This window comes from Ranitomeya imitator, chromosome 6, assembly GCF_032444005.1.
Source record: "Ranitomeya imitator isolate aRanImi1 chromosome 6, aRanImi1.pri, whole genome shotgun sequence".
Classification (NCBI taxonomy): Eukaryota; Metazoa; Chordata; class Amphibia; order Anura; family Dendrobatidae; genus Ranitomeya; species Ranitomeya imitator.
In genome coordinates, this window is record NC_091287.1 from 308,919,851 (window position 1) to 308,943,031 (window position 23,181).

The 23,181-nt window shown below is 43.6% G+C and overlaps 1 protein-coding gene across 7 annotated transcripts in view; it reads left to right on the forward strand.

The window, feature by feature from the left end:
- ACD (ACD shelterin complex subunit and telomerase recruitment factor) overlaps window positions 1-23,181 on the forward strand; it is a 108,073-nt gene that overhangs the window by 75,930 nt on the left and 8,962 nt on the right. For all 7 annotated transcript variants that reach the window (XM_069730727.1, XM_069730729.1, XM_069730731.1 and 4 more), the window contains one exon: window positions 10,272-11,239. In XM_069730727.1, coding sequence (XP_069586828.1) covers window positions 10,272-11,239 — 968 coding nt within the window. The remainder of the gene's footprint in view (window positions 1-10,271; window positions 11,240-23,181) is intronic.

Sequence of the window (23,181 nt, forward strand, 5' to 3'; positions counted from 1 at the left end):
GTCTTTTATTTTTCTTGTTTAAGCTGTCATGATATAAAGGATGTGTCTTTGGTGAATGCCACTTGTGTTTTTTTTACCTCATTATGCTGACACGAAAGCTACATTAACAATCACTGAGACCTTTATGGGGAAATGCCACTGCTTATCAAAGTGGGACAGGTTCATACAGTGGCATGTATCTTCATTGTTTATATTTTAAGTATTACAAAAAGAAAAATGGGACTGTAAGGCTGTGTGCACACGATGCAGATTTGCTGCGGATTTTTCCACGCAGAAACGCTGCAAATCCGCACTGTGATTTACAGTACCATGTAAATAATGTCTAAAAAAAAATTGTGCAGATGGTGCAGAAAAATCAGTGTGGAATTGCTGCGGATTTAAAAGAAGTGCATGTCACTTCTTTTGTGCGGATCTGCAGCGATTCTGCACCCCTCCATGATAGAAATCCACAGTGGCAAAAACTGCAGAAAATCCGCATCAATTCCGAGGCAAATCCGCATAAAAACCGCGGCGAATCCGCGACTGCGGATTCTGCCAGGAGATGCGGATTTTGTGCAGAAAATTCTGCACCCCGTTCCGCAACGTGTGCACATAGCCCAAGGGTTATTGTAAACCTTTCAGCTTTCGTCTTTTGAGGTAGTCTATTGTGAATTTTGACATGTTTAGGGTCATTATCCATTTGTAGAATCCATCTATTTTTCAACTTCAGCTTTTTTTACAGGTGGTATGTTTGCAGCAAGAATTTGTTGACATGTGACTGAATCCATTCTTCTCTCTACCCTTGAAATGTTCCCTATGCCATTGGCTGCAACACAACCCCAAAGCATGATCAATCCACATCCATGCTTAATGTTTGGCAAGATGTTTTTTTCCTGAAATTATGTGCCCTTTTTTCTCCACATATACTTTTAATCATTGTGGCTAAAGAGTTCTATTTTAATGTCATCAGTCCACAGGACTAGTTTCCAAAATGCATCAGGCTTGTTTAGTAGTGATGAGCGAGTATACTCGTTACTTTAGATTTCCCGAGCATGCTTGGGTGGTCTGAGTGTTTCGGCGTGCTCGGAGATTGTTTATGTTGACGCAGCTACATGATTTGCGGCTGCTAGATAGCTTGAATACATGTGGGGGTTGACTGTTAGGGAATCCCCTCATGTATTCAAGCTGTCTAGCAGCCGCAAATCATGCAGCTCCGTCAACATAAACTAAATCTCCGAGCACGCCGAAATACTTGGAGACCACCCGAGCATGCTTGGGATATCTCGAGTAACGAGTATACTTGCTTATCACTATTGTTTAGATGTTCTTTTGCATACTTCTGACTCTGAATGTTAGTCAGGATATAGAAGAGGTTTTCTTCTGATGACTCTTCCATGATGGTCATATTTGTGCAGGTGTCTCTGAACAGTAGAACGATGTACCACAACTCCAGAGTCTGCTAAATCTTTCTGAAGGTCTTTTGCAGTCAAGCGGAGGTTCTGATTTGCCTCTCTAGCAAACCTACAACCAGCTGTCACTAACATTTTGCTTGGTGTTCCAGACCTTGTCTTAACCTCCACTATTCCTGTTCCATTTCTTACTTACATTTCGAACTGAGGAAAGAGCAACTTGAAACCGCTTTGCCAACCTCTTACATCCTTCTGCTTTGTGGGTCTCCACCATTTTCAGAGTGCTAAGCAGCTGCTTAGAAGAACCTATGGCTTCTGTTTTTTTGGCACAAGGTAGGGGAGGCTGGGTTTTTATATAGCTGGAAAATTTTCATCGCCTGACCTTTCCTAACGATGATGGTGAACAAGCCATAACCCTAACAGGCTAATTAGGAGATCATTACATCTTTAACTTACTTAGCTGTTCACAATGACAGTAGTTTTGACTAGGAGTGCCCAAATTTTATATGCCACTGTGATCTTCAAACACCATGGGAAATCTCTATAAATCCAACTAGAGAGATTCTGGCAGCCCCTTTTGGTTCTGTGCACATGTACTTTTATCGCGTTTTTTTTATGAATTTTTTTTCTGTTCAGATTTGTCACAGAACCTGAAGGATTTCCTAGTACCAATAAAGTGATTGAGACTCCTGAAGTCTCATGCACAAGTTACTTATTTTGTCCTTGTAGACTTAAATCTGCAGCATGTCATTTTTTTCAGCATTTTTGCTATAGATTTCACCCATACTAATGAATGGGAAAGACGTGTAAAAAACAACACAAGTATTTTATGCTGCATTTTTCCTACCAATACATTAGAATTTGCAGCAGATTTTTATGTTGCGAATACCAAATGTGTGCATGTAGCCTTAGGCTTCTTTCACACTTCTGTCTTCAAAATCTGCACAGGATCCGTCAAGACGTTGAAATGACGGATCCTGTGCAGATTGTGGAAAACAACGTCTTCCCAAAAAAACTAATACCATAAAAATATTTTTTCAATTAAATTGCTCTTAAAAATAACCAATAACCTAAAAACAAACCACACCAAGCAAAAATTAATCCACTACACTAGACAACACTCACAGGTGGGCTGGGGGATGGGTATCCCTGTTACACCTTTATAATCCCTACCTGAACCCTACCTGTCTGCGGAGGTTGGCACCCTCTTGGACGCAATGTGGTGCCCCATTCCTCGGCGGCTCGCCCTTATCTCCCTAGCAAATCCCTAGTATATACACTAATAGGAGATTCGCCAAAAATGCCCCTACACAGGGATACAACACACAATGATTTATCTAGATTATAACCAAAAAAAAAGGGGGAGTAGGACAAAAAACAAATAACCAACCAAAAAACTAGTGCAGTGAATAAAACCAATCTGATATTCTGGGAGCATAAATATAGAGATATCTTGCCTACCAGATCCCTAGAGTAATCCCTGCCTGTCAGCGGAGGTTGGCACCCTCTTGGACGCAATATGGCGCCCCCGCTCCTTGGCGGCTCTCCCTCGTGTCCCTAAAAATCTCCTGGGTTATAGATAATAAACAATATACACCCAGAAACTGGGCAGTCATAAGCCATCACTCTTCTGTATTCAACATTAGAGACAACTCTCAGGGATCTCCAGCTCAAAATATGAAAACGCAGTGAAAAGGATATTTAAGGGCTGCATGAAAACCACACTCCTCAATACGTCACTGAAGTCCCATTGATATAGTATCCTCAGTGACTTTAACACTGAGTTTAAACCATTTGCAGCCCAACCCAGAAACCAATTCAAAATAGCATGCCTATTTCCAGTGTTATCTAAGCATGCTTTTTGTATTCCATTTAAGTATAATAAGTATGGGGTAATTTAATATATTCAGTAATAATGCCATTTATCCTTTATATTCCCTCTCCAAAGGCATCATAACACATCAGTTATTAGTTTTTGTATACAAAGAAATTTTTTTTCCGGATGTCATAAAGCGTCTTCAATACCCCAACAGCTACATCATACCTATTCCTGTTAGTGGTTCAGGGTTTAATATATGTATATACAACACAAGCACCTATTGCGAATTATCTTTTCGCCCCCAATTTTTTATTTTTCCAAGGGCAAGAGAAGAAATTGGACCCCAAAAGTTGTTGTACAATTTGTCCTGAGTACGCTGATACCCCATATATGGGGGTAAACCACTGTTTGGGCGGATGGGAGAGCTCGGAAGGGAAGGAGCGCCGTTTGACTTTTCAATGCAAAATTGACAGGAATTGAGATGGGACGCCATGTTGCGTTTGGAGAGCCACTGATGTGCCTAAATAGTAGAAACCCCTCACAAGTGACACCATTTTGGAAAGTAGACCCCCTAAGAAACTTATCTAGATGTGTGGTGAGCGCTTTGACCCACCAAGGGCTTCACAGAAATTTTTAATGGAGAGCCGTAAAAATAAAACAAAAATTTTTTAGCCCCAGTTTTGTATTTTCCCGAGGGTAACAGGAGAAATTGGACCCCAAAATCTGTTGTCCAATTTGTCCTGAGTGCGCTGATACCCCATATGTGGGAGGGAACCACTGTTTGGGCGCATGGGAGGGCTCGGAAGGGAAGGAGCTCCATTTGGAATGCAGACTTAGATGGAATGGTCTGCAGGTGTCACATTGCATTTGCAGAGCCCCTAATGTACCTAAACAGTAGAAACCCCCCACAAGTGACACCATTTTGGAAACTAGACACCCTAAGGAACTCATCTAGATGTGTTGTGAGAGCTTTGAACCCCCAAGTGTTTCACTACAGTTTGTAACGCAGAGCCGTGAAAATTAAAAATCTTTTTTTTTCCCACAAAAATTATTTTTTAGCCCCCAGTTTTGTATTTTCCCAAGGGTAACAGGAGAAATTGGACCCCAACAGTTGTTGTCCTATTTATCCTGAGTACGCTGATACCCCATATGTTGGGGTAAACCCCTGTTTGGGCACACGGGAGAGCTCGGAAGGGAAGAAGCACTGTTTTACTTTTTCAACGCAGAATTGGCTGAAATTGAGATCAGACGCCATGTCGCGTTTGGAGAGCCCCTGATGTGCCTAAACAGTGGAAACCCCCCAATTATAACTGAAACCCTAATCCAAACACACCCCTAACCCTAATTCCAAAGGTAACCCTAACCACACCTCTAACCCTGACACACCCCTAACCCTAATCCCAACCCTATTCCCAACTGTAAATGTAATCTAAACCCTAACTGTAACTTTAGCCCCAACCCAAACTGTAGCCCTAGCCCTAACCCTAGCCCTAACCCTAATGGGAAAATGGAAATAAATACATTTTTTTAATTTTTCCCTAACTAAGGGGGTGATGAAGGGGGGTTTGATTTACTTTTATAGCGGGTTTTTTAGCGGATTTTTATGATTGGCAGCCATCACACACTGAAAGACGCTTTTTATTGCAAAAAATATTTTTTGCGTTACCACATTTTGAGAGCTATAATTTTTCCATATTTTGGTCCACAGAGTCATGTGAGGTCTTGTTTTTTGCGGGACGAGTTGACGTTTTTATTGGTAACATTTTCGGGCATGTGACATTTTTTGATCGCTTTTTATTCCGATTTTTGTGAGGCAGAATGACCAAAAACCAGCTATTCATGAACTTCTTTTGGGGGAGGCGTTTATACCGTTCCGCATTTGGTAAAATTGATAAAGCAGTTTTATTCTTCGGGTCAGTACGATTACAGCGACACCTCATTTATATCATTTTTTTATGTTTTTGCGCTTTTATACGATAAAAACTATTTTATAGAAAAAATAATTATTTTTGCATCGCTTTATTCTCAGGACTATAACTTTTTTATTTTTTTGCTGATGATGCTGTATGGCGGCTCGTTTTTTGCGGGACAAGATGACGTTTTCAGCGGTACCATGGTTATTTATATCTGTCCTTTTGATCGTGTGTTATTCCACTTTGTGTTCGGCGGTATGATAATAAAGCGTTGGTTTTTGCCTCGTTTTTTTTTTTTTTTTTCTTAGTGTTTACTGAAGGGGTTAACTAGTGGGCCGGTTTTATAGGTCGGGCCATTACGGACACGGCGATACTAAATATATGTACTTTATTGTTTTTTTTTTTATTTATTTAGATAAAATATTATTCCCATAAATACATTTCTTTTTTTTTTTTCATTATTTAGGAATATTTTTTTTTTTTTTTTTTTTTTACACATTTGGAAAAAATTTTTTTACTTTTTTACTTTGTCCCGGGGGGGACATCACAGATCGGTGATCTGACAGTTTGCACAGCACTCTGTCAGATCACTGATCTGACTTACAGTGCTGCAGGCTTCACAGTGCCTGCTCTGAGCAGGCACTGTGAAGCCACCTCCCTCCCTGCAGGACCCGGATCCGCGGCCATCTTGGATCCGGGTCTGGAGCAGGCAGGGAGGGAGGTAAGACCCTCGCAGCAACGCGATCACATCGCGTTGCTGCGGGGGGCTCAGGGAAGCCCGCAGGGAGCCCCCTCCCTGCGCGATGCTTCCCTGCACCGCCGGCACATCGCGATCATCTTTGATCGCGGTGTGCCAGGGGTTAATGTGCCGGGGGCGGTCCGTGACCGCTCCTGGCACATAGTGCCGGATGTCAGCTGCGATAGGCAGCTGACACCCGGCCGCGATCGGCCGCGCTCCCCCCCGTGAGCACCGCCGATCGCGCTGGACGTACTATCCCGTCCGTGGTCATAGGGGCCCACCCCACCTCGACGGGATAGTACGTCCGATGTCAGAAAGGGGTTAAGGAAAAATCTAAAGAGATTTTTTTTTCGTTTATGAAAAAAAACAACTTACTACTACATACAGGCATGACCAAAAGTGTTGGCTCCCTTGAAATTGTTCCAGAAAATGAATTATTTTTTCCAGAAAATGTATTGCAATTACACAAGTTTTGTTACACACGTTTATCCCCCTTGTATATTGGAACAACACAAAAAAAACCTGAGGAAGAAAGGCAAATTGGACATAATCTCACACAAAACCCCAAAATTGCACCACTCAATATTGTTGGCACCCTCAACTTGATATTTGGTTGCACACCCTTTGGAATGAATAACTGCAATCAATTACGTCCTATAGCGATCAACAAGCTTCTCAGACTTCTAAACTGGAACTTTGGACCACTCATCACTTTATGGGTGCTTCTTGAAGTATGTTTGGTGTCACTGTACAGCTGGAAGAGCCATGACCTAGGATGCAAACACAGGTTTCTGACATTGGGCACTACATTGTGACCCAAAATACTTTGATAAAGGCATCGTGAAATGTGAAGATTAACAAAACAACCCCAAAATCTCCACCATATTTGACTGTAGGTACTGTTTTCTTTTCTTTGTAGGCCTCATTTCCTTTTCGGTAAAAAGTAGAATGATGTTCTTAACCAGAAAGCTCTATCTTGGTCTCATCTGTCCATAAGATGCTTTCCTAGAAGGATTTTGATTTACTCACGTTTATTTTGGCAAACTGCAGTTGGGTCCTCCTGTGTCTCCTGCTATGGCATTTCATTCAAATGTCGACAGATACACCCTGAGCAGGGCCGGCTCCATGTTTTCGAGGGCCCCGGGCGAAAGAGTCTCAGTGGGCCCCCCCCCTTTAACACATACCCCGATTTGTGATGCACAGATACGGCAGAGAAATGTATAGTACAATGCCAGATTTCACTCTTACATGAGTGACAGCTATTGTAAATTCTGCAGTGTATATATACAGGACAGGAGGAGTGGTGCTGTGCAGTGTATATATACAGGAGGAAAGGTGCTGTGCAGTGTATACATACAGGAGGAAAGGTGCTGTGCAGTGTATATATAGGACAGGAGGAAAGGTGCAGTGTATATATACAGGAGAGGTGCTGTGCAGTGTATATATACAGGAGGAAAGGTGCTGTGCAGTGTATATATACAGGGGGAGAGGTGCTGTGCAGTGTATATATACAGGAGGAGTGGTACTGTGCAGTGTATATATACAGGAGGAGCGGTACTGTGCAGTGTATATATACAGGGGGAGAGGTGCTGTGCAGTGTATATATACAGGAGGAAAGGTGCTGTGCAGTGTATATATACAGGAGGAAAGGTGCTGTGCAGTGTAAATATACAGGAGGAAAGGTGCTGTGCAGTGTACATATACAGGAGGAGCGGTACTGTGCAGTGTATATATACAGGGGGAGAGGTGCTGTGCAATGTATATATACAGGAGGAGCGGTACTGGGCAGTGTATCTATACAGGGGAAAGGTGCTGTGCAGTGTATACAGGAGGAAAGGTGCTGTGCAGTGTACATATACAGGAGGTGCTGTGCAGTGTATATATACAGGAGGAAAGGTGCTGTGCAGTATACATATACAGGAGGAGCGGTACTGTGCAGTGTATGTATACAGGGGGAGAGGTGCTGTGCAGTGTATATATACAGGAGAGGTGCTGTGCAGTGTCGTGAGCAGGGCGTTGTTGTATCAGAAAATCTTTTCTGTTTTGAGTTTTTCTATGAAACAAAGACTTTTCTACATAAACAACGTTGTTTGGTTTTGCGGCCCTAACAGATCTGTGCTACAAAGTAACATGCGGCTTGGGCATTAATGAGGGACCTGATGCTGAATCCTTTCCACAAACCCTAATGACCCAATTAGTGCCCCGCCATTAGAAGCTCATTAAACGCCTCCCTGTCCCGAGCAGTCATGTACAGTATGGGGGGATCCTGCAGCCCACCCCCTGACTGCTCCATACCATACACTGCCCTCTGTCGCGCTCACTATTATCCTGTGCATTTCTCCTTCATCGTTACCCCATGTTACACTTGTCACCCCCCACTACAGAGTAGCAGGGCAGCCAATGTCACAGGTCACCCCCTCCCGGACCCTATTGGCAGCAGGAAATGTCTGCTCCTCTATTGGGTTGGAACCTGATTTATTCAAGGAATAATGTGGATTTGTTGCCGGTGGCTGCAGGGGAAGGGTTAAGTGATGCCATGTCCTTGGTGGGAGCAGTGGCAGCTGCTGGGACCTGGACAGACACAACCAATGTTGCTGTGACTGCACAGTGTGATGTGGAGGAGAGAAGCTGAGACTCCGGAGCAGAAATCACCCACATGCCAGCACTGGGCAAAGTCCCTCCAGTCACCAGCCTGGGGCCACGGGGCCCCAACGTACAGCCCACAGCTCAGTTTTATCCATGGCAGCAGCTCCCCTTCCTCCTGGCATCTGGTTAACCCCATTTATGCGGGTCGGATTGTTATCTTTAAGGTTTAGCAATAACCTTCATACAGATGGGAAGGGGTTAAGCTTCTTCCTACCCTACTGGTGCAGATTTGGTACAGCATGCATGTATTCTGGGAGAGATGGGCGGCTGCAGGTTGCAGGATGCACCCCACCAGCTGCTCCTCCAGACATCACCCACATTTTTAGGCAGCGGAGACAGACAGCAGCAGACTGAGCCATAAGACCAACTGCAATCACTGCTGGATACCTTTGCACTCACTCAGTCGCTGGTAGCAGCTCCTCCGAAATCTGCCTGATAAGTTCAGCTCAGCACTGCAGCCAGCCAGGGGCAGAGATCAGAGCAGGAGAACATGCTCTCTCCGCCCACAAACAGTCACACTGGCTGCCTTCTCTTAACCCCTATGTGTGCCTGCCTGGCTGCACTGACTGAGTGAGAAGATGCTTGTGTCAGAGCTGGCACATAGTGGTTAAGAGAATGCAGCCAGCAGTGACTTTGTGGGCGGAGAGAGCATGTTCTCCTGCTCTGCTCTCCCAGCTGTATCTATGACAGCGTGAGTGGGCCCCCCTCCCTTCCCAGGGCCCCGGCATTTGCCCAGGTGCGCCGGGTGCTGACGCCGGTCCTGACCCTGAGCCTGCAGGACCGCTTGAATTTCTTTGGAACTTGATTAGGGATGCTTATCCACCATCCAGACTATCCTGCGTTGCAACCTTTCATCAATGCTTCTTTGCCATCCACGTCCAGGGAGATTAGCTACTCCTGCCATGGGTTGTAAACTTCTTGATTATGTTGCGCACCATGGACCAAGGAACATCAAGATCTCTGGAGGTGGACTTGTAACTTTGTTGATTTTTTTCAACAATTTTGGTTCTTAAATCTTCACAGTTGTCTTTTCTTTCTGTTCTCCATGCTTAGTGTGGCACGCACAGACACACTGCAATGATTTAGTCACCTTCTCCCCTTTCTATCTGTTCAGGTGTGATTTTCATATTGCCCACACCTGTTACTTGACACAGGTGAGTTTGAACGAGCATCACACGCTTTAAACAAGGTTGTTTACCCACAATTTTGGAATGTGCAAACAATTTTGTTCTTCCCATTTTTGGAGTTTTGTGTGAAGTTATGTCCAATTTGCCTTTTTTTTTTCAATTTTTTTTGTGTTGCTCCACTACACACAAAGGAAATAGGTGTATAACAAAACGTGTAATTGCAATCATTTACTAAAAGAAATAGTTCATATTCTGGAACAATTTCAAAGGTGGCAACACTTTTTGCCATGACTGTATATCTATTGGAAGCCTAAGAATGATCTTCTATCCGAACAGTACAATGGAACATATTACTTTTTTGTTTCAATAGATTTTTATTTATATTTCCAAAAAGAAAGAAAACAAAAACCTTTTTTTTTTAACAATAACAAGCTGTGTATGTAGCATATCACTTCTATCGAAGGATCTTCTCTTAATAACATTTGCTGTTGTCCGTCTTACCCTTACCCTGCCTATCTCTCCCATTGCAATAAATGTCTTAAGTATAGAAAACATTACTTTTTTTTTTATTCTTGTGTCCATATATAATGTGTCAATACACGTTTTTACTAGCAGTAACTTTTGTATTTGCTTTTTTAGATTCCCAGCCAAAGTGTTCATCTTCTGTTTCTCAGAAGAGCAGGGAAAATGACGCTGGATCAGACCCGGACAGTAGCACTCCCGATATATTCACACCTCATGCAGATGTATCCATGGGTGAATCTTCTGATGGCAAGAGTGGGATTTCTCCCTTGATGTTTTCCGAACATTCTTTCAACCCAGAACAGCCCAGTACAAGTCGACCTCAGACTGACAGTGCCAACAATAATGCTAGCCCTAACTGCAAACAAGGAGGAAGTGTACACTCCAGTGCTGTCTCCCTCAACTTAATACCACTTACTCAAGACTCATTCAAAGATGCACTACAGAGAAGTTTGTCAGCAGGCAGTGAAGTTCAGATAAGTCCAATTAAGTCTCATATGTCAGAAAATAAAAGCAGCTCTGCCTCTAAAAGAGACCGCTCATTCCTATGTAATGAGAGCAACAGAGGGAAAAGCTGCTCCCCAGGCACACGGAGACCCTCAAAGAGGAAGCATACTTCTGGGGATCCTGAGAGCACACTGTCAGACTTGGCACAACAGGAACCTTCACATATAGAAAAGCCAGATTGTGTGACTACTACCGTGCTGTCTTGTGACGAAAGTGACACAGTGTCTGATAATGAGGATGGTGTTAAGTTCACTGAAGTCAGACACCAGATAGGAAAAAAAGAGGCAGCAATCCCTGATGGAGATATCAAGCAAAATGACAAGTCTGAACAGCATGTTAAATCATGTAATACACGATACGATAAACTTATCAGAAAGAGAACAAAAGCACATAAACCCCGTTTACTCTTTGTGGCCAATCCAACAATCCATGTATCTAAAGATTCTACGAATGGGCCTACATCAAATAAAGATCTCGTACAGGAAGCACCATCTAATGCAATGCATGGCTCGTCATCATCTTTCCAGGTCAAAGAGAAAAACCCAGTCTCTGCCATGGAAATAGGAAGGACTAAATTGGTGAGGAATGTTACAGCTAATTCTTGCTATAGCTACATATTCACAATGAAATGCATTCAATTTCTCATATTTGGCCATAGCCTTAAAGACTCTGCAATGTGACATGGATCCCATACATCCTCTTCTGGTCATAGAAGCATGTGATCACTGCAGCCAATCACTGGACACTGCAATGACTCGTTGATCATGGCTATGCTTTGCAATTGGCTGAAGTGGTCACATGCTTGTCCTCCTTGGAAGAGGAAACACGCAAACTGTTCGATCTAAGCAGAAATATAAGAGTAGCAGTGGGCATCGGTAATGATCTCATCCCATGCTCACTTGCAGCTGTCAATGAGTCTATGCAGCCAGTACTGACACTCAGACCTTTTCTGCATTGATAAGAGGCCTGGAGGTTCCATGGTTCTTCATAAAACTATTGCCTGCAAAAAGTTAGTTCCAGTGATTTGCAGGGCTGGAAAAGTTGTTGACTGTTTCCAGTAGTGAAATGAACTGTGTTTGCAGGACTGAACGAAAATAATAAAGCAAAACCAAAGGAATGAGCTGGAACACATGTTGGTATAAGTGAAATGTGTTTGTGCACATTCACACTGGCCATTTATAAACATAACCTAGGATAAAAACAAATGGACAAATACCCAGCAGTAAGGAATTAGTAATAGTACATGTAGATAACATAGGGTTCTTAGTTGACAATATTTTGATTTACAAAGTGTAAAAGCCATCCCACCCTCACAAGGTGTTCCCAATTATGATGGTCCCTAAGGCTACTTTCACACATCAGGTTTTCGCTGTCAGGCTCAATCCGGCTAATTTTCAAAAAAATGGATCCAGCAAATGTTGCCGTCTGATCCTTTTTATCCCCATAGACTTGTATTAGTGCCGGATGACCTTGCATTTCATCCGGTTTTCGCCGGATCCTGCAAATCTGCAGTTTCCGGGTTCTGGAAAAAACGTCCATAGCAACGTTTTTTGTCTCCGGCGAAAAAGCCGGATGCGGCACTTCCAGCTATTTGCGAGAATGGAAGCCTATGGGAGCCGGAAGGTGCCGAATTCCGTTTTTTTTTTTAACTGAGCATGCTCCAAATTTTTATTATTTTTTTATCCAATTATCTTGATATGCTAGTCGGATCCGTCGAAAAAATGAATCCGTTGCATCAGTTTTTCACAATCTGCGCCGGATCCGTTTTTTACAACATTCACCGGATTGTGCCTGATGCAAAAAAACCTGATGTGTGAAAGTAGCCTAACTCTAGTATCTCACCTCATAGTAACATACATAATAACATAGTTAGCAAGGCCCGAAAAAGACATTTGTCCATCCAGTTGAGCCTATATTCCGTCAGAATAAATCCCCAGATCTACGTCCTTCTAAAGAACCTAATAACGGTAAGATACAATATTGTTACTCTCCAGGAAGACATCCAGGCCTCTCTTGAACCCTTCAACTGAGTTCGCCATCACCACCTCCTCGGGCAAGAAATTACAGATTCTCACTGCCCTAACAGTAAAGAATCCTCTCCTATGTTGGTGGAAAAACCTTCTCTCCTCCAGAGAATGCCCCCTTGTGACCGTCACCTTCCTTGGTATAAACAGATCCTCAGCGAGATATTTCTATTGTCCCCTTATATGATTTTACGTGGTTATTAGATCGTTCCTCAGTCATCCATTTTTTCTAGACTAAATAATCCTAATTTTGCTAATCACTGTGGGTTTTGGCAGAAAAAAATGCAGCGCAACCTGATACCTGTGTTTTTTTTCACCACCCATTCATTTCAATGTATGAAAAACGCTGAAAAAAGATACCAAAAATGTGTGAAAAAGTGACATGCTCCATTTGTGCAAAAAACATGCAAAGCACAAAATCTTGTTGACAAAAAAAAACAAGGTGTGTGCAAGAGATTTCAGAAATCTCATAGACTCTGCTGGTACTGTAAAAAGCAGTTGAAAATTTGCATGAAAAAACGCAAAAACACCTAGTGTGAACTTCGCATAAAACTGATTAGACAAGATTGATTTCCTCTCCAAGTATCATTTTAATTAGCGCAAACTTGACAATGCCTGTGGTTTGCTTAGCAAAATCCTGCTGACCGGTTCACTTTAGCCCCTTAACGACCGCCGATACCTTTTAACGGCGGTACTTAAGGGTACTTAAACCAAAGTGCTGTTAATTAATGGCGCTGTGGAAAAAGTGTATAGCGCCCACCTGATCGCCAGTAATTAACCGTATACCAGCGACCACAAAAAAAACCCTCGATTTGCCATTTAATTTCTTTGTTCTCCGATGTGATCGCACATCAGAGGACAGATAAATAGGGTCCCCGATCCTTCCCTGCTACCTCCCGGTGCTCCTCGGCCCTCCTGCCTTCCCCCATGGGCACCACCATCTTCTCCCGGGGGAAAAAAATTGCATGTGCAGTGTGCCCGCCGGAACTGCCAGCCAGCACGCACCCGGCAGATCTCGGGGTCTTGGCTGCCGCAGGTAGCCAAGACCCCAAAGAACATGATTCGGGTCGGTTTTTACTGATCCCTGTTTTGCGATCGCCGTTACTGACCGTGTAACGGCAGCCGCAAAAAAAATGTCCGATGTACCATTTAAGTTCTCTTTCCTCTGATGTGATCGCACATCAGAGCAGAGAGAATTAGAGCCCCCGATTTGTACCCCCCCTTGGTACCTTTGTTGTCCCTAGGTTTGGGATTAGGGTTAGGTTTGAGATTAGGGTTATGGTTAGGGTTGGGATTAGGGTTAAGGGTGTATTGGGATTAGGGTTAAAATTAGGGTTATGGTTGAGGGGTTCATAGTGCTCACCACACATTTAGATGAGCTCCTTGGTGGGATCTAGTTTCCAAAATGGGGTCACTTGTGGGGTATTTCTACTGTTTAGGCACATCAGGGGCTCTGCAAACGCAACATGATGCCCGCAGACCATTCTATCAAAGTCTGCATTCTAAAACGGCGCTCCTTCCCTTCCAAGCTCCGCCATGCGCTCAAACAGTGGTCCCCCCCATATATGGGGTATCAGTGTACTCAGGACAAATTGCACAATAACTGTTGGGGTCCAATTTCTCCTGTTACCCTTGTGAAAGTAAAAATTTGGGGGTCATATTTGTTGAAAAAATGATTTTTTTATTTTTACGGCTCTATGTTATAAACTTCTTGGAAGCACTTGGGGGTCCAAAGTGCTCACCACACATCTAGAAAAGCTCCTTAATGGGTCTAGTTTCCAAAATGGTGTCACTTGTGGGGGGGTTCTACTGTTTAGGCACATCAGGGGCTCTCCAAACGCGACATAGTGTCCGATCTCAATTCCAGCCAATTCTGCAAGGCCATTGAAAGTCAAACAGCGCTCCTTTTCTTCCAAGCTCTGCCGTGCCCAAACAGTGGTTTACGCCCACATATGGGGTATCAACATATTCAGGAGAAATTGCACAACACATTTTGTGGTTCACTTTCTCTTTTAAGGCTATGTGCACACGTTCAGGAATTCATGCAGAACATTCCTGAGAATTCCGGACATTTTCTGCATGAAATCCGCAAGAAAACCGCATGCGTTTTTGCCGCGGTTTTGACGCGTTTTTGCCGCGGTTTTTTCCGGACACTTCCCAATGCATTTTGGAGTGGGAAATCCGCAAAAAAAACGCAAAAAGATAGAGCATGTCCGGATTTTGTGCGGTATGCGTTTTTTATGCGGAAAAAAACGCATCATGTGCACAAAACATGCGGAATTCTTTCTAAATGATGGGATGCTTATTGTATGCGGTTTTTCTGCGGTTTTATAGCGTTTTTATCGGGAAAAACCGCAACGTGTGAACACAGCCTTACACTTGTGAAAATAAAAAAATATTGGTTCTGAAGTAAAATGTTTGTAAAAAAAAAAAAAAAAAAGTTAAATGTTAAGTTTTTTCCTTCCACATTGCTTCAGTTCCTGTGAAGCACGTAAAGGGTTAATAAACTTCTTGAATGTGGTTTTGAGCATCTTGAGGGGTGTAGTTTTTAGAATGGTGTCACTTTTGGGTTTTTTCTGTCATGTAAACCCCTCAAAGTGACTTTAAATGTGATGTGGTCCCTAAAAAAAAAATGGTTTTGTAATTTTTGTTGTAAAAATGAGAAATCGCTGGTCAAATTTTAACCTTTATAACTTCCTAACAAAAAAAAAAATTTGTTTCCAAAATTTTGCTGATGTAAAGTAGACATGTGGTAAATGTTATTTATTAACTATTTTGTGTGACATATCTCTCTGATTTAAGGGCATAAAAATTCCAAAGTTTGAAAATCGCAAAATTTTAAAAATGTTCTCCATATTTCAATTTTTTCATAAATAAATGCATGTAATATCGAAGAAATGTTACCACTAACATAAAGTACAATATGTCACGAAAAAAGTCTCAGAATTATCGGGATCCGTTAAAGCGTTCCAAAGTTATAACCTCATAAAGTGACAGTAGTCAGAATTGTAAAAATTGGCCCGGTCATTAAGCTGCAAATTGGCTTCGTCACTAAGGGGTTAATATACTCTGTATACGCTAAGATATATACAAACATCGAATATAAGAAACTTATACTGCATTACTGCTATATAAACTATACTTCTAAAATTAAGGTACATTCACGTGTGCCCATCAGCCATGACAAGGTGACATTTTTCTGGCAGGACCAAAACCTGCTAGGTGTCTGCCTCTGTTTTTGACTGAACACCCCTTCCTTAAGCCTAAGGCTGTTGTTAAGTAGTGCTGGATCCTACCCGCACCTTAAAGGGAACCTCTCACAGCCCCCCTCCTCCCCCCTCCCCCCCAGGGCCTATTAAGGTAAAAGCCACCTTCACCAGCTCAAAGGCTGCACTCTGTGAAGGTGGCTCTTATTTTGATTATCCCTAGGAATACTGAAATAATCACTTTTATAAATTTCGCGCCATACCTCTATTGAGTCAGGGAGGTATGATGTCTCCCTGGTTCAAGCACCTGCAGTCATCCATCGTCCCACCGGGCGCCGCCTCCTCTCTGTCTTGTGCCATCACCCGCCCCTGCGCTCTGTAATTATTTATCGGACATGCATCGTGCACGCTGCCCTGGAACTTACATTAAGTGATGTAAGTAGATCGCGCCTGCGCACAGCGAAGGCCCCAGATCCTGCCCCGCAGTGTGTTATGATGTATTCACACTGTGGGGCTTGGAATCTGGCGCTGTGCGCAGGCGCGATCTACTTACAAACTCCTGAAAGTACAGGAAGAATGAACTTAAAAATGTCCTAGTGTAAAAATAGTAAGAATACTAATTTTGTTTTTTTAATAAAGATCGTGATATGGAAAAAACAAGATTTTGGCATAACTTATAAGAGCAAAGTTAGCCAAATAATATATCTGGCACATCTGTTTAGTCTAAAGGTACCGTTACACTAAGTGACGCTACAGCGATATAGACAACGAGCCGATCGCTGCAGCGTCGCTGTTTAGGTCGCTAGGAGACGTCAAACACGGCAACAGCAGAACGATGCAGGAGCGATCCAGTGACGTACTTATCGTTCTCGCTGGTTGTTAGCTCCATGAAAAAACATTGCCGGCATCGTTGCTTTTGCTGTCTAACATGACGAATCACGCCGTCCTGACGACCAAAAAAGTTCCGGACTTCTAGCTACGACCAGCGATGTCACAGCAGGATCCTGATCGCTGCTGCGTGTCAAACACAACGAGATCGCTATCCAGGACGCTGCAACAGCACGGATCGCTGTCGTTCTCGTTCTAAAGTTGCTCAGTGTGAAGGTACCTTTAAGTCTCTTTTTAAATCAATCAGCCGGCTGCTATCTTACCAACTCTCCCATAAGCATTGTTCTCTATGATGGCCTCTTTCAGACATCCTTGGCAGCAGCTTATCTCTGAAAAGCAAAAGGATGGCAGCAGGGCTGGGGAGTTGGAGTCGGCATAAAATGGACCGACTCACAAAATATATAATAAATTGGGTACAGTAGTACAATTCAGGATGTGCTGAATATTGTTTCATAAGAATTTGGGAAAGTTATGAAATGTCCTATGAACGTTTGTTCTGTTTCTGATCTAAGGATCTGGGATTTTAGTTGAGATGAATCTGTGCTGCACCTTATGTACATGCTCAGTAGTGAGACAGTACGGGGGAGTTGGAGTTAGGGAAATTAATGAGTTGGAGGTTTGGCTTACTGACTCCACAGCCCTGATTGGCAGTCTGAAATCGGACATTTCAGATCCTGCTCTTCCCTGCTATGATGCATTGGGATCCCCATACACAATAAACTGTTGGCCGAATCCATCTAATGTGTATGGAGGACTTCAGTTTACACCATCCATAAAACAACATCAACCACTGACACATTTGCCATATTTTAAGACTGTCTTGTCTGCGCTTTTTAAAACTTATGATTAGTAAACCAGCCCCAATAACTTATGAGGCGCTACAGGTATACCCCAATAACGTGTTTATAGTTGGTGACTAGTGATGAGCGAATATACTAGTTACTCGAGATTTCCCGAGCACGCTCGGGTGTCCTCCGAGTATTTTTTAGTGCTCGGAGATTGTTTTTTTTTTTTTTTTGCCGCAGCTGGATGATTTACAGCTACTAGCCTGCTTGATTACATGTGGGGATTCCCTAGCAACCAAGCAAACCCCACATGTACTTAGCCTGGCTAATAGCTGTAAATCATTTAGCTGAGGCGATGAAAACTAAATCTCCGAGCACTAAAAAATACTCTGAGGACCCCCGAGCGTGCTCGGAAAATCTCGAGTAACGAGTATTTTCGCTCATCACTATTGGTGACTAATAGAGTTTTTCGTATACAAATCTATAGGATCTGGTTTGTCTGTAGACATCTAGCAAAGAAAAAACACTATTGATCTACCCAGCCCTCAATGCTCTCTTAAAATCTAGTCTAAAGGTACCGTTACACTAAACGACTTACCAACGATCACGACCAGCGATACGACCTGGCCGTGATCGTTAGTAAGTCGTTGTGTGGTCGCTGGGGAGCTGTCACACAGACAGCTCTCTCCAGCGACCAACGATCAGGGGCACGACTTCGGCATCGTCTTCAACGATGCCGAAGTCCCCGGGTAACCAGGGTAAACATCGGGTTACTAAGTGCAGGGCCGCGCTTAGTAACCCGATATTTATCCTGGTTACCATTGTAAAAGTAAACAAACAAAAAAACACCACATACTCACATTCTGATGTCTGTCACGTCCCCCGCCGTCAGCTTCCCGCACTGACTGTGTCAGCGCCGGCCGTAAAGCAGAGCACAGCGGTGACGTCACCGCTGTGCTCTGCTTTACGGCTGGCGCTGACAGTCAGTGCAGGGAAGCTGACAGCGGGGGACGTGACAGACATCGGAATGTGAGTATGTAGTGTTTTTGTTTTGTTTGTTTTTAACCCCTTCATGACCGGGGGATTTTTCGTTTTTCCGTGTTCATTTTTCGCTCCCCTCCTTCCCAGAGCCATAACTTTTTTATTTTTCTGTCAATTTGGCCATGTGAGGGCTTATTTTTTGCGGGACGAGTTGTACTTTTGAACGACATCATTGGTTTTAGCATGTCGTGTACTAGAAAACGGGAAAAAAATTCCAAGTGCGGTGAAATTGCAAAAAAAGTGCAATCACACACTTGTTTTTTGTTTGGCTTTTTTGCTAAGTTCACTAAATGCTAAAAATGACCTGCCATTATGATTCTCCAGGTCATTACGAGTTCATAGACACCTAACATGACTAGGTTATTTTTTATCTAAGTGGTGAAAAAAAATTCCAAACTTTGCTAAAAAAAAATAAATAAAATTGCGCCATTTTCCGATACTCGTAGCATCTCCATTTTTCATGATCTGGGGTCGGTTGAGGGCTTATTTTTTGCGTGCCGAGATGCCGTTTTTAATGATAGCATTTCGGTGCAGATACGTTCTTTTGATCGCCCGTTATTGCATTTTAATGCACTGTCGCGGCGACCAAAAAAACGTAATTCTGGCGTTTCGAATTTTTTTCCCGCTACGCTGTTTAGCGATCAGGTTAATACTTTTTTTTAATTGATAGATCGGGCGATTCTGAGCGCGGCGATACCAAATATGCGTAGATTTGATATTTTTTTTATTGATTTATTTTGATTAGGGCGAAAGGGGGGTGATTTAAACTTTTATGTTTTTTTTATTTTTTTCACATTTTTTTAAACTTTTTTTTTTAACTTTTGCCATGCTTCAATAGCCTCCATGGGAGGCTAGAAGCAGGCACAGCACGATCGCCTCTGCTACATAGCAGCGATCTGCTGATCGCTGCTATGTAGCAGAATTGCACGTGTGCTGTGAGCGCCGACCACAGGGTGGCGCTCACAGCGACGGGCGATCAGTAACCATAGAGGTCTCTAGGACCTCTATGGTTACCATCCAGACGCATCGCCGACCCCCGATCATGTGACGGGGTCGGCGATGACGTCATTTCCGGCCGCCCGGCCGGAAGCGGTAGTTAAATGCCGCTGTCTGCGTTTGCCAGCGGCTTTTAACTAGTTAATAGGTGCGGGCAGATCGCGATTCTGCCTGCACCTATTACGGGCACATGTCAGCTGTTCAAAACAGCTGACATGTCCCGGCTTTGGTGCGGGCTCACCGCGGAGCCCTGCATCAAACAGGGGAGCCGACATCGGACGGTATAGTACGTCCGATGCCGGTAAGGGGTTAACTTTTACAATGGTAACCAGGGTAAATATAGGGTTACTAAGCGCGGCCCTGCGCTTAGTAACCCGATATTTACCCTGGTTACAAGTGAACACATCGCTGGATCGGCGTCACACACGCCGATCAAGCGATGACAGTGGGTGATCAGCGACCTAAAAAAGGTCCTGATCATTCCCCAACGACCAACAATTTCCCAGCAGGGGCCTGATCGTTGGTCGCTGTCACACATAACGAGATCGTTAGCGGGATCGTTGCTACGTCACAAAAAGCGTGATGTTGCAACGATAACGTTAACGAAATCGTTGTGTGAAGGTACCTTTAGAAGGTTTTCCCTCCTCTGTAGACATCTTTCAAGATCTACTTTTATCTTAAATGATCTACATTGCTGTTTTTTTACCTAGTTAATCTAACAGGTCATAGGATTAATCAATTACCTATCCAGTGTTAATGATTAAACTTTCATCTTAGTTTACAGAAAATTGTCTAGAATTGTTGCAGCAAGCCATTACTGGAGAAGTTAGGCTGTGTGCACACTTTGCTTTTTTTTGCCCCACAGATTTATCACAAACCTGAAGGGTTTCTGATGCCGGCAAAGTGAATGAGAATCCTGAAGTCTCATGCACACGTTGCTTATTTGTGACTTAGGCTTCTTTCACACTTCCGTCGGTACGGGGCCGTCACAAAGACGTACCGACGAACATTGTTAAAATTCGGCACAACGTGGGCAGCGGATGCAGTTTTTCAACGCATTCGCTGCCCATTCTAAAGTCCTGGGGAGGAGCTAGAGATCTCCGCCCGGGCATGCGCACTCCAAAGTGCAGGATGCAACGTACGAAAAAACGTTCCCTTGAACGTTTTTTCGTGACGACGGTCCGCCAAAACACAACGCATCCAGTGCACGACGGACGCGACGTATGGCCATACGTTACGATCCGTCGGCAATACAAGTCTATGGGAAAAAAACGCATCCTGCGGGCACATTTGCAGGATCCGTTTTTTTACCCAAAACGACGCGTTGTGACTGATCTAAAAAGACGGAAGTGTGAAAGTAGCCTTACAGATTTGGTGCAGATTCAGATCTACAGCATGTCCATTTTTGTAGCATTTTTGCACTCATTGACTTCAATGAAGTCAGTCAAAAACACAGGTCTAAAAATGATTTCAGATTGGCTGAGTTTTTGCAGCATTTTTACTCCAGGAAACACAGGGGTGTTATTAAAGGAAAGGATATAATGTCACAAGGAGGAAGAGGAAACTCCACAGTTTTGTGTGTAAGGGCTCATACTCGCGTGAAATACGGCCGAGTCTCGCAGGTTAAAACTTGGCTCTGCCGCCGGCACTCCAGAGCGGAGCGTGCGGCCACATAGCAATACATGGAGCTGCACGCTCCGCTCCCAAGTGCCGGTGGTAGAGCTGGGTGTTACCATGCAAGACTCGGTGTATTTCACGCAAGTATGAGCCCTAAAGGTGAGTATACACACACAGATATAGTTATATATCTGCCAGGAATATATATATTAGTACAATTTTATAATCTGCCGTGAGGTTGTGCAATTATCAAGACACACTCAATAAAGGAGTGGTTCTACAGGTGGGGACCACAGACCACATCTCCGTACCAATGCTTTCTGGCTGATGTTTTGGTCACTTTTGAAAGTTGTTGGTGCTTTCTCACTCGTGGTAGCATGAGACGGACTCTATAACCCACACAAGTGGCTCAGGTAGTGCAGCTCATCCATGATGGCACATCAATGTGAGCTCTGGCAAGGTTTGCTCTAACAGAGTAGTGTCCAGAGGCTGGAGGCGCTACCAGAAGACAGGCCAGTGCACCAGGAGACGTGGAGGGGGCTGTAAGAGGGCAATAACCCAACAGCACGACCACTACTTCACTGCCAGAGCCCTGCAAAATGACCTCCAGCCAGACTACAAATGTGCATGTGTCTGCACAAACTGTTACAAACCGACTCCATCAGGATGGTCTGAGTGCCCGACTTCTGCTCTCAACCCAACACTGTGCAGGATGCTTGGCATTTGCCTCAGAAAACTTGGATTGGCTTGTCTGGAGACACCGTGGAGAGCGATCTGCTGTCTGCAACATCCTTCAGCATGACCGGTTTGGCAGTGGATCAGTATTGGTATGGGGTGGCATTTCTTTGAAGTGCCGCACAGCCTTCCATGTGCTCAACAGAGGTAGCCTGACTGCCATTAGGTACCAAGATGAGAGCCGCAGACCCTTTGTGAGACCATATGCTGGTGCAGTTAGCCCTGGGTTCCTCCTAATGCAGGACAATGCCAGACCTCATGTGGCTGGAGTGTGTTAGCAGTTCCTGCAAGATGAAGGAATTGAAGCTATGGACTGGCCCGCCCGTTCCCCAGACCTGAATCTGATTGCGCACATGTGGGACATCATGTCTCGTATCATCCACTGTCACGCTGCACCACAGACTGTCCAGGAGTTGGCAAATGCTTTAGTCCAGGTCTGGGAGAAGATCCCTCAGGAGACCATCCGCCGCCTCATCACGAGAATGCCCAGGAGTTGTAGGGAGATCATACAGGCATGTGGAGGCCACACACACTACTGAGCATCATTTCCTTGTCTTGAGGCATTTCCACTGAAGTAGGATCAACCTGGAACTTCATTTTCCACTTTGATTTTGAACATCATTCCAACTCTACACCTTTGTGGGATATTAGTTGTGATTTATGTTTGATTATTTTTAGGTTTTATTGCTCTCAACACATTCCACTATGCAATGAATAAAGATTTAAAACTGGAATATTTTATTCAGTGATATCTAGGATGTGGAATTTTAGTGTTACTTTTATAATTTTGAGATAGATATATATAATTTTTTTATTTTTTTTAATTTACTGAAGGGGTTAACTAGTGTGACACTTATAGATGTATGCTGTAGATAAGCCCCTAATGGCGGTGGCCGCAGCTTATATATGAAAAAGTAGGTGACAGATTCCCTTTAAACTCTAGCCGATCAACAGACCAGTAGCCAATCAGCCCTTTATCATCGCAATTCAGGTGGTGTAAACCCACCCTTGTATATTCACACAAAGCTGAAAACCTGTACAAGAAAAGAATTTATTGATGGCAGAAGTATTGTTTGTCGACCAGTACATATACTTTTGGCTTTTTCTTAACATATTTTTCGTGGTTGGTCTGTGAGTTCGTTCACCATTCAGATGTCTGCCAGGACCTGTTGCCTGGTTTCGGTTGTCATTGATGGGATGAAAATCTTTAATTCAGAATAAATCCCTT